Source organism: Hemitrygon akajei, chromosome 12 (genome assembly GCF_048418815.1).
Source record: "Hemitrygon akajei chromosome 12, sHemAka1.3, whole genome shotgun sequence".
In the NCBI taxonomy this organism is placed as follows: Eukaryota; Metazoa; Chordata; class Chondrichthyes; order Myliobatiformes; family Dasyatidae; genus Hemitrygon; species Hemitrygon akajei.
The window spans coordinates 73,120,033-73,140,488 of NC_133135.1; the positions used below are offsets into that span (position 1 = coordinate 73,120,033).

Here is a 20,456-nt window from a genome sequence, read left to right on the forward strand (position 1 = left end):
GAACCATATATTCAAAGAGGGGGTGGCTCATCCACACATTCCTGAAGTCCACAATAATTTCCATTGTCTTCTACACACTCAGGCTTAGGTTGTTCTTCTCACACCAATCCACCACCTGCTCCACTTCCTCTCTATATTCCACCTTGTCATCATTCTTGATAAGACCAACCACTGTTGTGTCATCCACAAACTTGATAACATGGTTTGAGCTGGATCCTGTGATACAGTCACGTGCCAGCTGTGATAACAGCAACACATTGAGCACGCAGCATTAGGAAGTCCCAGTGTTCAACAGATTGACTGTGGCCTTACTGTTAAGAAGTCCAGCACCAGACTGCAGAGGGAGGTGTTGAGACCCGGTGAGGACAGCTTCTCCGCCAGTTTCTGGGGTATGATGGTGTTGAATTGCCGAACTGAAATCTAGAAGTAGCTGTCTGGAATATGACACCCCATTTTCCAGGTGGGACAGGACATAGTGAACACTGTTGTAGAAAAGCAGCATACAACATGGAAGATCCTCACCAGACAGGCCACGCTCTTTTCTTGCTGCCAGCATCAGGCCGAAGATACAAGTACCTCAGCACTCATACCACCAGGTTCAAGATCAGCTACTCCCCTCAACCATCAGGCTCTTGAACAAATGAAGAGACCTTTCACTCATTCTGTTTCTGGTGTTCCCACAATCTCACTTTAAGGACTCTTTATCATGCTTTTGTTATTTCTTGCTATTTATTTATACTTGCATTTGAACAGTTTGCTGTCTATTGATCCTGTTTACAGTTACTATCTATAGAAATGCTGAGTATGCCCACAGGAAAAACAATCTCAGGGTTGTATGTGATGACATGTGTGTACTCTGATAATAAATCTTACTTTGAACTTAATTCAAATATGTTCAGGTAATTATGCACATACGTAGCCTTAATCATTTTCTGTGTAAGTTAGCATATGTGAGGTAGTTTATGTAGAAAAAGCTAATCAAAATTCATACTTTTATCTGTGCAACTTTCTCATTTAAACAAACACAGCAGCATTATATAAGATAAAAAGAAGCAAACATAACATCAGATTTTTGAGAGTACAACTTTATATAATATCTTTTTTGGGAAAGGATTAAATGTTTTGCTTGCATTTTAATTGTTGCCAAGTAATGTGATGGCTGGACATAATTAACCTGAAGTTGATTTTGTGAAAGAAACCAATCATAATGCATGTGCAATAAAACTCCTTTCATGCTTTTTAATCAGCTAATTTACCACTCAGAGATATAAATAATGAAGGCTCTGTTCATCTGGCTGCCGAGTTTGCATAAACCTTATCATTACGGTTCAGCAACAAATTTGGAAGAAAAACACAAATCACTATGAAAGACATGGAGTTGCAACAGAGAGATTGAATTTTTTTTACTGGCTGTGGAACAAGCAATTACCTTACAAGGTAGACAAAAGAACTGAAATTTTCCTTCACACTTTGGAACCAGTAGGTGTAACAAGATTAATACTTTCCCAAGTTGGATTGCTGAATCCACTTAATATATTGTGGGCAAGCAGTAGGAACAACTTATTATTCTGATAGGCAACCAACTATTAACTTCTAGTAAAGATAATGGTGCCAAACTTTTAAGATTTGCTGCAGCCTCTTGAAAAATAAAGGGGCAAACAGGATTCCATTGTGCCCTTATATTTGTATGTTATATTGAACTGGGAGTTGCTCATTTTTAAATAGTCATTATGTAGTAGCATAATCAAATGAGAAAGCTTTTTATTTCTCATCCTGTAATTCAAGAGCATTCACCAGAACTAAAGTGATGAAGCCCTGACTCAGCTTCTGATACTTCCATTATACAAGTTGCCAAACTCATCCGAACAGTATCCTATCCCAGCTTTTCGCTCAAAGGATTTACAAGTATCTATTTGAAATTTTGCCATTTCATGGTAGCAGCAACAAATGGAGACATTCATTTGCAGCTAGGACTTTTGGAATATTATTGGCGCCATTGTGAGTGACAGATCCCCTTTCTGATCAACGGATATCATGTACAGAACAGAGTGGTTCGGGTTGCCTGGCAGGAGATAATGGTGTTCATTACAGCATATAACAATGATTCTTGGATTTGCCTACAACAATGGAAAGTATTAAAAGAATTGGTTGAATGGTCAAAGACAGAATACTTTATCAAAACCTCATTCTAATACAACTTACTGACTTAGATGCGAGGACCACTATTCTCACACTTATAAAATAGAATGTCATTTTGAAATGTACTCATTCTATGAGTACCTCATACCTTGTATGGTTATTTTGAGTACCGTGGGATGCCACAGTAGCATAGCGGTGAGTGCAATGCTATTACAGCTCGGGGCATCAGAGCTCAGAGTTAAATTGTGGTGATCTCTGTAAGAACATTTGTACATTCTTCCCATGAGTGCTTGGGATTCCTCCTTGGTGCTTCAGTTTCTTACCACCATCGAAGACTGTTGGAAGGTTATTGGTCATTGTAAATTGTCCTGTCATTGGGCTAAGGTTAAATAGGTGGGTTACTGGGTGTTGCAACTCACTGGGCCGGAAGACCCTGTTCTGCACTGTATCTCTAAATAAAACAAAACTAATTACACACGGACATAGCATCTGCAGATTTTCTCTTGTTTATATCGGACATACTTTGTTATTTCTTCTTATATAACCATATAACCATATAACAATCACAGCACGGAAACAGGCCATTCCGGCCCTCCTAGTCCGTGCCGAACTCTTAATCTCACCTAGTCCCACCTACCCGCACTCAGCCCATAACCCTCCACTCCTTTCCTATCCATATACCTATCCAATTTTACCTTAAATGACACAACTGATCTGGCCTCTACTACTTCTACAGGAAGCTCATTCCACACAGCTATCACTCTCTGAGTAAAGAAATACCCCCTCGTGTTTCCCTTAAACTTTTGCCCCCTAACTCTCAAATCATGTCCTCTCGTTTGAATCTCCCCTACTCTCAATGGAAACAGCCTATTCACGTCAACTCTATCTATCCCTCTCAACATTTTAAATACCTCGATCAAATCCCCCCTCAACCTTCTACGCTCCAATGAATAGAGACCTAACTTGTTCAACCTTTCTCTGTAACTTAAGTGCTGAAACCCTGGTAACATCCTAGTAAATCGTCTCTGCACTCTCTCTAATTTATTGATATCTTTCCTATAATTCGGTGACCAGAACTGTACACAATATTCCAAATTTGGCCTTACCAATGCCTTGTACAATTTTAACATTACATCCCAACTTCTGTACTCAATGCTCTGATTTATAAAGGCCAGCGTTCCAAAAGCCTTCTTCACCACCCTATCTACATGAGACTCCACCTTCAGGGAACTATGCACTGTTATTCCTAGATCTCTCTGTTCCACTGCATTCCTCAATGCCCTACCATTTACCCTGTATGTTCTATTTGGATTATTCCTGCCAAAATGTAGAACCTCACACTTCTCAGCATTAAACTCCATCTGCCAACGTTCAGCCCATTCTTCTAACCGGCATAAATCTCCCTGCAAGCTTTGAAAACCCACCTCATTATCCACAACACCTCCTACCTTAGTATCATCAGCATACTTACTAATCCAATTTACCACCCCATCATCCAGATCATTTATGTATATTACAAACAACATTGGGCCCAAAACAGATCCCTGAGGCACCCCGCTAGTCACCGGCCTCCATCCCGATAAACAATTATCCACCACTACTCTCTGGCATCTCCCATCTAGCCACTGTTGAATCCATTTTATTACTCCAGCACTAATACCTAACGACTGAACCTTCTTAACTAACCTTCCATGTGGAACTTTGTCAAAGGCCTTGCTGAAGTCCATATAGACTACATCCACTGCCTTACCCTCGTCAACATTCCTCGTAACTACTTCAAAAAATTCAATAAGGTTTGTCAAACATGACCTTCCACGCACAAATCCATGCTGGCTACTCCTAATCAGATCCTGTCTATCCAGATAATTATAAATACTATCTCTAAGAATACTTTCCATTAATTTACCCACCACTGATGTCAAACTGACAGGTCTATAATTGCCAGGCTTACTTCTAGAACCCTTTTTAAACAATGGAACCACATGAGCAATACGCCAATCCTCCGGCACAATCCCTGTTTCTAATGACATCTGAAAGATCTCCGTCAGAGCTCCTGCTATCTCTACACAAACTTCCCTCAAGGTCCTGGGGAATATCCGGTCAGGACCCGGAGATTTATCCACTTTTAAATTTCTTAAAAAATTTCTTGCCACATAACTTGGCCCAATGTCCCCCTGGCAAATATTTGATCTATTATTTAGGCTCCCGGTGATAATGCATGGTTCTTAGACAAGCACCATTTTATTCCCACCACTTGATGTTTGAAGGCAAAGTAGTATATATTACACAACATTTCACACAGTGAGGAGGTTAGACATGAAGTAACAGCCCCTTCCCCCATTACTCCACCAGCCTCCATTCTTTCACATAATTTTACAACATCATACAATAGAAATGGGGCAGAGACTATGAAGGAAATAGGAGATAGGGAACTAAAAGGCTGTACCAGATTGTAGTTTGTGTCTATATTTCTGCAGTATTTCTTTCTTACCCAGTTCATAAAGTTGTTCACTGGAACTAAAGTAGACAATGAAGGGCAATTCCTTGTCAATCATTGTGCATAAAGCAAAATGTCACTACGTTATCATCAAAGAACTACCATAACCTTTGCTCCCTTTTCATGTGCCAGTAAAAGAACATATTTTTGAAGAAGCAACATCACCTTCAAGAGATTAATGGAAATCTCTCCCCAAAAAACTGCTCGTCCACTGACATTTTCAAGTGTGGCAAGTAACATCTTCAAAATAAAATATCCATGCAAATTAAAAAAAAAGATCATTAATGTTCCAGGTATGCGACACAAGCTGGAATGTAAACAGCAGGTATTATCCACAGAAGGATGCAGTTGTCTTATATACATATTTAATTCAATTTGCAATCATGCGCTGAAAATGATTGCATCTTTAAGATTGTTTATAGGTTGCTGATAGTCAACAGTTGCACTGAGTGAGTTCTAACTCAGGGGTTCCCAACCTTTTTTATGCCACGGACCAGTACCATTAAGCAAGGTGTTCGTGGACATGAAATTGGAAACCTCTGCTCTATATCAATGCTCTGCACTTTTGCCTCATGCTAACCAACCTGCACTCTTGGAGATTGGAAACTGAATCCACATTTGTATTTTATGTTTCAATAACCACGGTTAAATTTTTGCAGCATGCAGGCAAGCAGTCTGTGTGGCCACAACACTACCTTATGAACACTCTGTTCCAGTCTCTAAGCTATATCTAACCCAAATGCATTTTTGTGCATTTTTAAATCTTGATTGATATCACGAAGGAAATTATGTTCACTGAATTGGCTGTCACTATTAACTTCTGAATCATATTGATGCCTGATTCCAAAGCTGTCCTTCTCAGTGACACAACTACTACATGTATAACAAATATTGGAAGGTCATTGCGTGACAGAAAGATACAGTATGGAAAGAATCCCTTCTGCCTACCAAGTCTATGCCAATCATTAATCACATATTTATACTAAACCCACTGTGTTTCCTTTTCTCAATATTTTAATAAATTCATTCTCCACCCCTTTTTTCTTCCAAAAAACATATTCCTTACAATTTCTGTTTATTTTGTATATAATACTTCTGCAAAGTCATATAATCCTGCAGCAAGAGTAAAGGCCCAATGACTCACTGAATCTGTAAAACACCATCAAGCATTCATTTACACCTCCAAGAAGACCACAACCTTGTTGTAGGGTTTAGATGCTTAAGTGTCTCAATGAGCCAGAGAGCTATGTAGGCTGCAGTCAGGGCCTTGTGCTTTGACATTTCGTATGGCCACCAATGCCAAACAGGTCAAAAAGTAGAGGTCAAACTAAGAATGGTCCACTGGTGCACCTGGTTCCAGGGTTCAGCTCAGGGCTAAAAACCCTAACTGGTCAAAAAAAATTGTTATGGAAACAGCAATGAAGAATCTATTTATACTACTCCAAAACAAATATTTTATTTACTTCACTCACAAAAACATTCACCCACACACCATGGACAACTTATAGTGGCTAAAAGTTTGCCTTTGTAACGTGAGAAGAAATTGAAGCACCTGGAAGAAACATGCAGTCACTATGGGAACATTCATGGTGACATACCAAATACCTTCAAAATCCTTTTGAAGTATAGCTTCTGATATGCCCTTTTCATGATTGAATCATTATAATGGTCCCGGGATAGATCCTCTGAGATGATGACACCTAGGAACTTGAAAATGGCTTCAGATAATATCTCTTCCCCATCAGAGTACCGTGATCTTTTACTCATTTGCTTCCATTTTAAATAAATAGTCCTAGTCAATCAATAACTGCTTTCTGTCCCTCAATGTTTACCTCATTCTACCACTTATAATCAACATAATCAAAATCTCTGCCATTGCATTTCACATCAGTTCTGCTTCATCTGCTTCCTGTGTGCTTGCTATCCTGCATGGATTCCTGGCTTGAAATTAACTCAATCTTAAACTTACTGCTCTTTCCATTTCCACCTTTCTTACCTCTGCAACTTTCTCCATTCCAACAATCCTTTGAGATCACTGCAGTCGTCCAATTCTTGCCTCTTGCATATCACAGCTGGTCAATATACATTCACCTGCCACAGAGCTAACCTTCGGACTTTCCCCATGAATCTGCCCATTTCCCCATTTCTTTATTTTAAGGTACTTTTCAAAGTGACTAAGATTTTTGATTTACTCCCCAAATTCTCCATAGGTGACTTAGGTCCAAATATTGTTTGCTGAACTACCAATGAAGCTAGTACAGTTATTGAAATATGTAATTACATAAATACCTTGTTGTTAAATATTCATCAGCAGCTTACCTTAACTAAGATACGCTTAACTACAAGATGAATGCTTCTGCAGCAACCCACCATCAGCGACGCTAACCAAACCCAAGGCTGCCACCGTCTAAAGTTGCAAGTATTTGTAAATACCTTCAATTTCTCCTGAGCACTTGGACTCATTTATCACAGGCAGCTTCATTGACGCTGCATCAACCCCCCCCCCACCCCACCCCACCTCCTCCTTAAGGGTAATAATGGATGGGCAACAAAATTGGGTTCCATATTCTAAGATTTGTTTTCAAAAATATGATTTTTACTGCTAAGCCTTCCGATTTTTAATGCATAAATGCTACTGAAACTTGCCATACTACAGCGTCGTCTTTAGGAAGGTATTTCCCACGCCAGACAGCGGAGAGGGAAACCCTCCTGTCGTGAGTGTGTGTGACAGAGAGACATTGCTTTCGTGCGCCCTGTTGGACGCTGGGTGGCTGCGAGGTGAAGAATAATAGATCACACGACTCCTTGTGAAAGGATGTTCCCTAGGCGATTTGTCTGGGAACGCGCGCGCACGAGGCCAATCAGTAAACAGCCCGAGGGAGGGATTTTCCTTCTCCAGGGAGACGAGCCCCGTGATTCCGGCAGCGGCGGGCGCGCGCGCGCGCGCGCGCTCTGGGCACAGGTGCGAGGTGGATCTTCAGCAGTTGGCGGCGGGCGGGTGCGCGCGCGCTCCGGGCAGCGTTCCATTCCTGGACCGCTCCGGGGTTGCTGGCGCGCGCGTTCGGCGCATCCCCATCAGCTTTGGAGGGCAGGAGAGAGTAGCAGCGCACCCCGTCTGCATGCGAGGCTTCCACCACCGAGCAGAACGAACCCTTTGCGTGGAGGGGCTGTATTTTTTTCTTGTGTGGTGATAGTCCCATCCTTTGACTTCATTGAGACTGCACACTGGAGGGAGGAAAAGTACATGCGTTTAAAATATATTCATCAAGCACAGGTATACCACACAGCTGGAAAGAATGGTGGACTTGGAAAATGAAGTGCCTCCTCTTCCTCCAAGGTACAGATTTCGCGACTTGCTCCTCGGAGATCAAGGTTGGCAGGCAGATGACAGGTAGGTTTAATTACCGATTTCCCTCTTAATAGGCGTTAAGCGCTGGCTGTCTTAGATGTTGGAGAAGATGTGCAATTTTAATAAAAATGCAACTTGTTACACGCATTGGAAAGTTTGCTCTTTTGCTTGGCTGAAATGCTGTTTTAAGACATCATGCATGTACAGTTCAGGATGTAAATATCAAGAGCATCGATGTACAAAAAAAGCGTTCATAGGCATATTATGGTTTGCCAATATAATTATTATCTGAGACGTTTAGAATGATCCCACCTTACCGCCTGTTTACTTGGTTAGTGGAAGGAGTTACTTGTGTATTAGAAGTGTTCTCTATTAAAGCAGTCGAATATTATGGGAACCATCAATACTAGTTCTGTGGTATAGTAACATTGGAAATTTTGCGTTCCGAAATTCACAACGCGGTAAATACGAGGATCTGATCCAAATAACACTTGTATCTGCATCAGCGTTTTAATTACAAATCCATCAAGCAGCACACAAGGTTTATTTGCTAATAAGGAAAATATTTAAATCCGTCAAGTTTTATTCGAAATTTAAACTGAAAACTGCTAGGATGTTGCATATGATCTAATTTTTTTTTTGCCTTATAGCTATGAAAACAAATTATTTGGAAACGTTTTTATAATTGCGTTGACGGTTTCTCTTGACTAGAAAATCTCTAACCATGCTTCTTCAGTTTCTTAATACTATGCACTAACTCTTTTTTAAACTAAACGTTTATTTATTGACATATAAAAGCCTGGTTATCAGTTGCAAAGTTAATGTTATTCTCCTTTGGAGAATTGTATTAACAGGAGGGGAGAAACCAAATGAAACTCTCGACGTAATCGGACTTGTTGAGAATTGACACACCTGATGGTTTGAATTATATCGACATGTAGTGATTTAAAGATCTATAAGAACGGGCAAGTCCAGTTAATAACCTGTTGATTTGAATGAAATAATTCGAGATCAAGCATATTTTTCTGGGTTGTGTTTTTGAAGATTGGGCACAACTGAGCTAGACCAGGCAACCAGAAGTCAGCCCCGACTTTTAACATCACATTAACAATTACAGTTTGTTTTGTTATGAAGTTTAATGCCTAGAAATTTATAACGGGACAAACGAAGATGCTGTGTTTAACTGCATCCTCCTGTCATCAGTGCTAATGCAAATCATCCATGTGGGAAAGTATCATTATCATATGATAAGTTAACAGATATGTTGACAGAGGAACAGATGGAAAATGTTGATGTTAAGTGTTTATTAATTGCTTGTAATAATATTAATGTTATAGGTTTTAAGGTCCTAAAATCTTTTGATTAGTGTTGAATCTGACTTTGAAACTACTTTTTTTTTGGATGAATGGTGTTTTTTTATATAAATAGTTGCTTTTTTCAAAAGATGTTTGTTAGCCGCAGAAGAATTTGCAAAACTAACTGTAACAGTTTAGGGATAGAACACCATTTTATACATAAAGAATGTTCGTGACATTTATATTCCTAAAGCTTCAATAATTTGTGAGCATAATAATATGGTGCTTACTTTTCAAAGTTAGTTGATTCTTCAAAATGTATGCACATTTGCAAGTTGAATACAGTTGTTCCATTAATACAATTAATAATATGTGATCTAGTAACACACAAGCTTCTTCCATTGCTGATAATGGAAATGACATAATTGTATGAAATAAAATGATTTTTTACAGCATATCATGCAGAATGCTATGATAGAGATTATCAAAGGGCATAATGATCCAAAATTCAGTAACTTAGTGCACTTGAGCTTTGCAGTAAATTTGCTGTTTTGATTTCTGATTATGACCTGTACTTTGAAGGATCTGATCAAGCTCTTTTGTGTACATTATGCATACACATCTGAAAGAGGCAGAGCACGTTGGAATGTTGACAACCATCATGGAAGAATGACATGACAGCTAATCTGGCAAATTATTTCACATGGTTGTGACATGCAGTATGGACCATTAACAATAGGAAGAAATTCTGCACTTGTGTAAAAGGATTGACAATAGTTTATTGGAAGCTCCTTACTAGAGGTGAGGTCAGTAGGATTTGGTACATAGCACTTTAGAGCTGCAACAAGTTTGTGGACTTTAGGTCATTATCGACTGCAGTCAGGACACTGGAGGACTTGCTGCAGAGCCAGAAACAAGAGAGAGCCAAAGTCAAGGCTAACTTCCCAGAGGTCACTAAAGTTGACAAAGAAAAAGGGATCCAGCAGAAGAACACACCATCCATATATGCTGCCTATAAAAAAGTATTCATTCCCCTTGGAAGTTTTCATATTTTATTGTTTCATAACATTGAATCACAGTGGATTTAATTTGACCTTTTTGAGACTGATCAACAGAAAAGCATCATTCGTGTCAAAGTGAAAACAAATCTCTACAAAGTGATCTAAACTAATTACAAATATGCAATCAATTATTTTGTGTTTTGTAAGTATTCACACCCTTTTAAGTCACAATTTAGTAGATGCACCTTTAGCAGCAATTACAATCTTGAGTTTGTGTGGATAGTTCTCTATGTCAGCTTTGCACATCTGGATAATGCAATTTTTCCCCATTCTTCTTTACAAAACTGCTCAAGCTCTATCAGATTGCATGGGGATCATGAGTGAACAGCCCTTTTCAAGTCCAGCCACAAATTCTCAATTCCACTGAGGTTGAACAAGTCTTCAGTGTCCTGCCTAAATGGCTACTGTCTCGTTGCACTCACATCCAACATCATGAAGTGTTTCGAGAGGCTCGTCATGAGGCATATCAAGACCCTGCTGCCCCCCTCACTGGACCCCCTGCAGTTTGCGCACCGTCCCAACCGCTCAACAGACGATATCATTGCCATCACCCTCCACCCTGCCCTAACCCACCTGGACAGAAAAAACACGTACGTTCGAATGCTGTTCATAGACTTCAGTTCAGCATTCAACACAATCATTCCTCAGAAACTGATTGGAAAGCTGAGCCAACTGGGCCTCAACACCTCCCTCTGCAACTGGATCCTAGACTTCCTGACTGGGTGACCTCAGTCAGTCCGGACCGGGAACAGCATCTCCAACGCTATCACACTGAGCACAGGGGCCCCCCAAGGCTGTGTGCTCAGTCCACTGCTGTTCACTCTGCTGACCCATGACTGTGCTGCAACACACAGCTCGAACCACATCATCAAGTTCGTCAATGACACGACCGTGGTGGGTCTCATCAGCAAGAACGACGAGTCAGCTTACAGAGAGGAGGTGCAGCGGCTAACGGACTGGTGCAGAGCCAACAACCTATCTCTGAATGTGAACAAAACAAAAGAGATAGTTGTTGACTTCAGGAGGGCACGGAGCGACCACTCCCCACTGAACATCGACGGCTCCTCAGTAGAGATCGTTAAGAGGACCAAATTTCTTGGTATTCACCTGGTGGAGAATCTCACCTGGTCCCTCAACACCAGCTCCATAGCAAAGAAAGCCCAGCAGTGTCTCTACTTTTTGCAAAGGCTGAGGAAAGTCCATCTCCCACCCCCCAATCCTCATCACATTCTACAGGGGTTGTATTGAGAGTACCGTATATTGAGCAGCTGCATCACTGCCTGGTTCGGAAATTGCACCATCTCGGATCGCAAGACCCTGCAGCGGATAGTGCGGTCAGCTGAGAAGATCATCGGGGTCTCTCTTCCTGCCATCACGGACATTTACACTACACGCTGCATCCGCAAAGGAAACAGCATTATGAAGGATCCCATGCACCCTTCATACAATCTCTTCTCCCTCCTGCCGTCTGGGAAAAGGCACCAGAGCATTCGGGCTCTCACGACCAGACTATGTAACAGTTTCTTCCCCCAAGCTATCAGACTCCTCAATACCCAGAACCTGAACTGACACCATACTGCCCTATTGTCCTGTTTATTATTTATTGTAATGCCTGCACTGTTTTGTGCACTTTATGCAGTCTTGGGTAGGTCTGTAGTCTAGTGTAGTTTTTTTTCCTGTGTTTTTTACGTAGTTCAGTCTAGTTTTTGTACTATGTCATGTAACACCATGGTTCTGAAAAAACGTCTCATTTTTACTATGTACTGTACCAGCAGTTATGGTCGAAATGACAATAAAAAGTGTCTTGACTTGACTTGACTTGTCTGGACTCTGACTTGGCCATTTCTGGACATTAACTTTGTTGTTTTTAAGCCACTTCTGTGTAGCTTTAGCTTTATGCTTGGGGTCATTGTCTTGTTGGAAAACAAGTCATCTCCAAAGTCACAGTTCTCTTGCAGGCTGCATCTGGTCATCCTCCAGGATTTCCCTGTATTTTGCTGCATTCATTTTACTCTCTACCTTCACAAGCCTTCCAGGGCCTGCTGCAGTGAAGCATTCCCACAATATGATGTGGCCCCACCATGCTTCATGGTACGGATGATGATGTTATATTTTTGATGATGTGTGCTGCTTGGTTTAGTCTGATGGCCAAAAAGCTCAATTTTGGTTTCATCAGATCATTGAACCTTTTTCCAGCTGACTTTGGAGTCTCCCACATGCATTCTGGCAAACTCTAGCCAAGATTTCATGTGAGCTTTTTTTTCCCAACAGTAGCTTTCTCCTTGCCATTCTCCCATAAAGCTGTGACTGGTGAAGCACCCATGCAACAGTTGTTGTAAGAGCAGTCTCTCCAATTTCAGCCACCGAAGCTTAAAAGATCTCTTGGTGGCCTCCCTCACTAGTCCCCTTCTTGCACAGTCACTCAGTTTTTGAGGACAGGCTGCTGTAGGCAGACTTACAGTTGTTCCATATTCTTTCCATTTCTTGATAATTGACTTACCTGTACATCAAGGTATATTCAGTGACTTGGAAATTTTCTTGTATCCATCTCCTGATGTGCTTGTTAAAAACCTTTTTGCAGAGTAGCATGGAGTGTTCTTTTGTCTTCATGGTGTAGTTTTTGCCAGGATACTGACTCACCAGCAGTTGGACCTTCCAGATACAGGTGTTTTTTTTACTACAGTCAGTTGAAACACCTTGACTGCACACAGGTCTCCCCAAAACAGATCTTCATTTAACTAATGATATGACTTCTGAAAACCAATTGGCTGCACCACTGATAATTTGGTGTGTCATATTAAAGGGGGTGAATACTTATGCAATCAATTATTTTGTGTTTTATATTTGTAATTAATTTAGAGATCTGTTTTCACGTTGACATAACAGAGTCTTTTTCTGTTATCTGTGTCAAAAAAGCCGAATTAAATCCACTGTGATTCAATGTTGTAAAACAATAAAACATGAAAACTTCTGGGGGGGGGGGGTGATTACTTTTTATGTGCACTGTATAACCACTATTTGCCCAAAAAGCAGTGAACAATATTCAAAGGCAGAAAATGTCTGGTACTTTCTGCAATTGGAAATTGCCATAAACTAACCCTAAGGCAATAAAATCCATTGCTTCAATCAATCTTGGCCTGCAGTACAGTTAAGGTGATAGCTGACATCCACTGCAGTGTTGTTTGCAGCATGCTGTTACATTCAAAGAAGTTCATCTCCTCCTTCGATACGGGGCATAGGACAGCACAAACACATCAATCTGTTGAATCAGAGGTTCACTCTGGGTTCTTGTATCCAAGCCGCCAATCCAATACCCTGAACATATTCTTTCCAAGTTTGCCCCACTCAGGCTTGCTCAGCATACTATAGTGAGGGTCTCTCATTTTATCTTCACTGTGATGTGCTATGCTGTACGACTGTAATGAAGGTATACTCCTTTCTCATTGTACATTAGCAGGATGATCTAGGATAAGGTGGTTCTCAGAATTAGGTTTATTATCTCTGGCAGGTGTCATGAAACTTGTTAACTTAGCAGCAACAGTTCAATGCAATGCATAATCTAGAAGAAGAAGAAAAGATAATAATTACATTATAAGTGTATTGAATCGATTAAAAATTGTGCAAAAACAAAAATAAAATATATTAAAAAAGTGAAGTAGTGTTCTCAGGTTGGATGTCCATTTAGGAATCGGATGGCAGAGGGGAAGAAGCTGTTCCTGAATCACTGAGTGTGTGCCTTCAGGCTTCTATACCTCCTACCTGATGGTAACAGTGAGATAAGGGCATGCCCTGGATACTGGAAGTCCTTAATAATGGACGCTACCTTTCTGAGACACTCCTCCTTGAAGATGTCCTGGGTACATTGTAGGCTAGTAACCAAGATCTAGCCAACTAAATTTACAACCCTCTGCAGCTTCTTTTGGTCCTGTGCGGTAGTCCCCTCATACCAGACAGTGATGCAGCCTGTCAGAATGCTCTCCATGGTACATCTATAGAAGTTTTTAAGTGTATTTGTTGTCATACCAAATCTTTTCAAACTCCTAATGAACTATAGATGCGGCCTTGCCTTCTTTATAACTGCATCAATATGTTGGGATCAGGTTAGGTCCTCAGAGATCTTGATACCCATGAACTTGAAACTGCTCACTCTCTCCACCAGATTCCTCTATGAGGATTGGTGTGAGTTCCTTCGTCTTGCCCTTTTGGAAGTCCACAATCAACTCTTTCATCTTTGATGTTGAGTGCAAGGTTGTTGCTGCGACACCTCTCCACTAGTTGGCATATCTAAAAAAGCAGTTAAACATGTTTAAAAGCAGTCAGTCAACTGATGTTCAGATGAAGACCCAGTTTCATTTAATGAAGGCTCTTTGGAGAGGATGGGTTCATGGCCAAAAGCAATAAATCTTTGCTATCATTCCAATGGAATGATAAATAGCAAATTAAAAGTTTACATATTGAAAATCTGCAATCTAAGTGCTGCAAGTGTTCAGCAGATCAATGTGTCTATGAAAGGAGAAAGAATTGATGTTGTGGGCTGAAGACCCTTCATCAGGACTGGAAAATTGAGAAAACAAGTTTTATTTTCTCAGAACAGCTGGGGGAAGAATGAATCAGATATTCGGATCTTATTTAACAAGGCCCAGGTTGCCTTGGTGATGTACTGTTTGTTGATTACTGACTGGTTGATAGATTAATTTGGTTCTCCTGTACCTAATAAAGTGGCTACTGGGTGTATTCTACAATTATTTGCCTAATCTACTCGAGTAACACCTTCCAAATCCAAATCCTCCTCCTGCATGGAGGACGACGATATAATGTATAGCAACTCCACCACCTGCATATTCCCTTCAAGTCAAAGACAATGGAAAAATATCTTCCTGATACTTCAGTGCAACCTGGACGTATATCCTAGGACTCTTTGTGCAACAGTGCCTTCACCAGGAAAACAGCTGTGACTTAAAAATATGACTCATGGCTATCTTTTAAGGGCAATTAAGGTGGGTAAGACATGCTGTCCTTACCAGGAACATGCATGTTGTAAAACATAGAATAAATATTAAGAAGAAAATAGCAATTGAGTTAGGTTCTGGACACAGCACTTGAAGAATTCTTACAGCAATGCTCCAAGATGTGAATTATTAACCTCCAGGGGACCGAACTGCCATTTCAAAAAAAAAATCTGCTATTCACTCCAGTTGGTGGAGAGTTTTCCTTTGATATTTCAGTTTCATAAAGGCTCCTTGACATCACACACTGTGAAAGGCTGCTGTGATGGTAGATGACATTCATTGTCACCTTACCTTTAGAATTCAACTTCTTGATCCAAGCATTGGCAAAAGCTGTAATGAGGTGTGAAGTTGAAGTTCTTTTTTTTTTGGCAGAAGTCAGAGTAAACCCAGTGAGTAAAAACTGTTTTGTGGTTTTGGCTACAACCTGATCAATGTTCCCTCTTTTACTTATATAAAAGAAAATTCCAGCTGTGCAGCAACAAAAGCTATGTGTGCGGCAGCATTTCAGTTGCCGTGCGGCTGCGCACCTGGGCATCTTGGAGGAAACCGTGAACCCAAACTATCATGGTTCAGGGCAGCCACAGGTGACAGTTGGCTTGACTGGGTTTATTCTGCTTTTTCCAAAAATTGGCCAACTTTCTGATTTCCTCAGTAGGTCATTTATAGCAGGTAGCTGTTCTTGAAAAGCTCGGCTAAAGGTGTTGCCAGATCCAGTAAGCACATTTTTAATCTTGATCTGGAATGATGTTGGAACTCACTGTCAATGCCGTGACTGGCTCAGGCAACTGCTCATTGAAAGTGTATCGAGTTAATCAAATTGAAGGCAGGAATCATTTCAAGGAGGGAGATGGAACCTGTTAAATCTTGGGGATGATTATTGGTTGGTTAATTCTCTGCCATCACTCATGAGCAGATGTGGCAGAAATAGAGAGTTCTGATCCAGCATTGATCTGTCTTTACAGTCGTGCTTCTGATACTTAAAATGCATGTAGTCATCTTTTACTGTTCTGTCTGGTTTGGTAGCTCGCATCTAAGTATGTCTGTCTTTGCTTCAGGCATGGATTTGACTAATGGGGTTGCTTCCCTTGCTTGATTGAAACCAAGTCTATTGACAGTGGGTTGGAGGATATGCTACACCATAAGTCTGCAAATTCTGTGAGAAGACAGTTTTTGCCACTGTTGCAGGCCTCAGCATATTAGCACAGTTGTAGAGCTGCCACATTGTAATACTTTCAAAATGTATATTGCATATATAATTATAAAAGGCATATTCCACTTGTACTTCCATCATCTGGTAAGATGGCAGTGCATTGGGGAGCAGTGGCCTCTCGGGGGCCAAACAAAGGAGCTTTTGTCCTTTTTATAATTGCAGGACAATGCTGGACATTAAGAAGTTTGGGTACTGCAGGTCCACCCCATCATGAGCTGCTTGTTGGCAGAATAACTAGAGTGGCTGTACTTGATGTGGACCGTATTACTGCCTGCTACAGGAAGGCGTCAGAGCGGGTGTGTGAAGGTGGTCTGCAGTCTAACAGTGAGTGATTGTCCTGGATATTTCTCTTACGATCACAAGAGCCTCTTGGATATTGATAATGTAAAATGCTGCAAGTCCCTTTCGCTCATTTATTGGCAAAACAGACGGCAGGGAGCTGCAAGTCCTCAGTTTTAGCGAGGACTAGGACTGTTGTAGCGGGCTTGCCTGGTGGTGTTCATTTGGCTGTATTCATGAGTATTTATGTATGGTTGAATGATAATTAAACTTTAACTTGAATTCTGGGCGCCACAGTTAAGTAGTGGTTAGCGCGACGCTATTACAGCTCGGGGTTTGGAGTTTAATCCCAGCGTCATCTGTAAGGGATCTGTATGTCCTCCCTGTGGAATATATGGGTTTTCTCTGGGTCCTCTCACAGTCCAAAGATGTACCAGGTGGGTTAATTGGTCATTGTAAATTATCCCACGATTAGATTGGGTGGTGTGGCTCGAAGTACCATTCCATGCTGTATCTCCAAATAAAAGTAAATAGGAGCCTTGTTGATTCATGCCAGTAATTTTGAACCACTGCAGTTGATAGACAGTATTTAAACTCTATCATTGATCATGTCTGGTGTTCATGAATTCTCTTAATTGTAGTCTGTAGTTTATAAGTTATAGGAAATGGACCATTGTCTGTAAATTATGGCATAGCTTGTAAGACAATGTAGTGGTTAGTGCGATGCTATTACAGCTCGGGGCTTTGGAGTTTAATCCCGGTGTCATCTGTAAGGGATCTGTATGTTCTCCCTGTGGAATGCGTGGGTTTTCTTTGGGTCCTCTCACAGTCCAAAGACGTATCAGTGGGTTAATTGGTCATTGTAAATTATCCCGTGATTAGATTGGGCTGTGCAGCCCATTCCATGCTGTACCTATAAATAAAAATAAATAGGAGCCTTGTTGATTCATGCCAGTAATTTTGAACCACTGCAGTTGATAGACAGTATTTAAACTCTATCATTGATCATGTCTGGTGTTCATAAATTCTCTTAATTGTAGTCTGTAGTTTATAAATTATAGGAAATGGTCCATTGTCTGTAAATTATGGCATCATTTGTAAGTAAGACAATGTAGAAGTCTTCATTCTGCTCTTGTCACTTTTTCTTAATGCTTTCCCATTTGAAATTTGTGTTCTCAGCTTTTCTGCCTGTGGATTCTCAAAAGCTGAAGGTGAATCAATGTTGCCAATTTTTTTTTAGACCTCTTACATAGCTTGTTATCTTTCAGCTGTACTAATCTGTATGCTTTCTTTTGCCACAGCATTCTCTTTTTCATTGCAGCCTCTTTTGAGTAACTTAATACACAGTGAGGAATTTCCAGTTTGCTCACCAGTGCGTTTGCAAAAAGAAGTAAACTTGGAATAGAATAATCGAAGGCAGAGGCACTTTATTTTAGACGATGGCATTGACTTTGATTTGATCCGGGAACTAAATTTCCAGTTTCTGAGAAGTTTACCTAATGAAGGCATAACTTGATTATCTCTCGTGGCTTGTAGAAACTACTATTATGTTGACTCAGGCCTAGGGGGCCGGCATCGGGAAATATAAATGCTCTGTTTCTACAAGCCTTGCAGAAAACAGAAAATTTATATTGTCAAAATTATGCAGACAGTCATGTGTGATCCTGCCTAATGGTGTGAATATTATTGCATCTTTTAAAATTAAATTGACCAGATGAAATAATATTGACCAAGAAATTTGTATCTCACACATAGTGAGCAATTACACTATACTTTTGCAAAGTGTAACAGTTTTCCAGAAGATACTCTACGGGTATCTTCTGATGTTTCTTATCAAAATCTGAGTAGAAGCTTTGTATCTATTGTTATGTAATAGCGTCAAAGGGTTAACCCAAGTACAAACGTCTGGATTGTTTGCAAGAAAAGAAGGACTTGATTATTATCTGCTGCATAATGGAGCCTTGGAGCATGGCTTGGAAGCTATCAGTGACAGAGGACCTAACCCAGCTGAAATTGAACTCTTGTGATTTTATTGAGATCCTGGCAGAACTTGTTGCAGTCTCGATGTGAATGCATCCAGATGTATTGGATGTATTCTTACATGTACAGTAGGTGCTATGCAACTATGAATTGTTGTCTGGAGCCACTGTAAAGTACTTGTTTCAGATGTTGGCCTTGGGTCTTAATAAAACTCTGCAGTTGATGAGCTCTGCACATGGTAACCACCATTGCAGAAGTGCTGTGCCTTGTATAGTTTCTAGTTTTCAGTCAGGTCCCAGGCTGTAATATTCTCCCACACAAGGTATAAGACATGCTGCATGGTTCAGGAGGAAGTGTCTTACCTTAAACCTATGGTTTTAGCTGCTTCATTGCTCAGTCTGGCTTCCAAATGAAGCAGCATTATATTCTTTGCTGTCAGTGGTTATTCCCAATGGTTTTGCAGAAGAATTTGGATCAAAAGTATGGAAATGCTTGCCAAGTGAAGATCAGGTTTTTGATATAATTCTTGTATGTTGCACACATAAAAATGGTTTTGCATCCTGTGATGTGGATAACTATGGTGGAAGAAGAAGATCAGATACATTTAAATCAGGACATAGGCATTACTATTATGGTTGTCAATTGTTTCTCATCTGTGATTGATCTGGTTTAAGATGGTACTGCTGAAGGTGAGTGACGACTACTGGCGGTTAACAAACAGGGAATACAACTGAATACTTCATTAATAACATTACTGTTTTAAAAAAAAGTAAACGATCACTGCAAACAATGAAGAGGCGAGCCAAGGCGAAGCTGAGTTGAGGCTTGAAGCATGCGAGGCATATTTGAGGTGAGGTTTATACATATTTCAGGCAAAGTTGAGGTAAGCGGAGCAAAGTCAGAGCAGAGGAGAAGCAGATTTGAGGCCCGTCCACCTGAACTGAGAGCGAGGTTTGATCGATTTAGGTGCTGGGTCGATTTGGAAAGGCTAGGATGTGGCAGCGGAGATCCAGGCTGAGAGTGCATTGATGCGACACAGCCTGCATCTTAGAGTGAGGAATGACCCAATGTTTGGATGATTTAAACACTAGACCAAATGGATTAAAAAGGAAGGGTGTCTGGATCTTAAGTGAGTGGCGGGACGGTTCTGCTTACTACTCTGCGACATTTACTCCATTTTGAAGCAGCGCTGAGGCTGTGGCCTGCTCCAGCTGTTCCGCACTTTGTATCTGAGGATTCACTTTTGTTCTAAATGCTGTTTGCTTACTTTTATTGTTTGCACAAATTGTTTTTCACTCTGCACTTTGGGCGTTTACTGTATACATACTTTGATAATAAATGTACTTTGAATGTTTGGTGCATTATTTCATAGGTGGATGAGAATTAACCACATCATTAGATTGGAGTCACTTATCGAATAGACCAAGTAAAAGCAAATATATTTTTCTCTGAATGATACATGTGAACCAGATTTATTTTAATGTCAGTCTAGTAGATCTATTTTTACCAATATTGACAGCAGATTTGCATCTCAGATTTATTTAATTAACTGAATGTAAATTCCATTAGTTCAGAGCTGAACAGTAGTCTCTGGATTATGAATCCAAACCTGGAATACTTGTCCAGTAATATAACAT

At 40.5% G+C, this 20,456-nt stretch overlaps 1 protein-coding gene across 1 annotated transcript in view; it reads left to right on the top strand.

Annotated features, from left to right (window-relative positions):
• The first annotated feature begins 7,629 nt into the window (after positions 1 to 7,629).
• Positions 7,630 to 20,456, top strand: part of LOC140737212 (potassium channel subfamily T member 2) — an 879,580-nt gene continuing 866,753 nt past the window's right edge. The window contains exon 1 of the mRNA XM_073063510.1: positions 7,630 to 8,027. Coding sequence (XP_072919611.1) covers positions 7,933 to 8,027 — 95 coding nt within the window. The 5' untranslated portion in view covers positions 7,630 to 7,932. The remainder of the gene's footprint in view (positions 8,028 to 20,456) is intronic.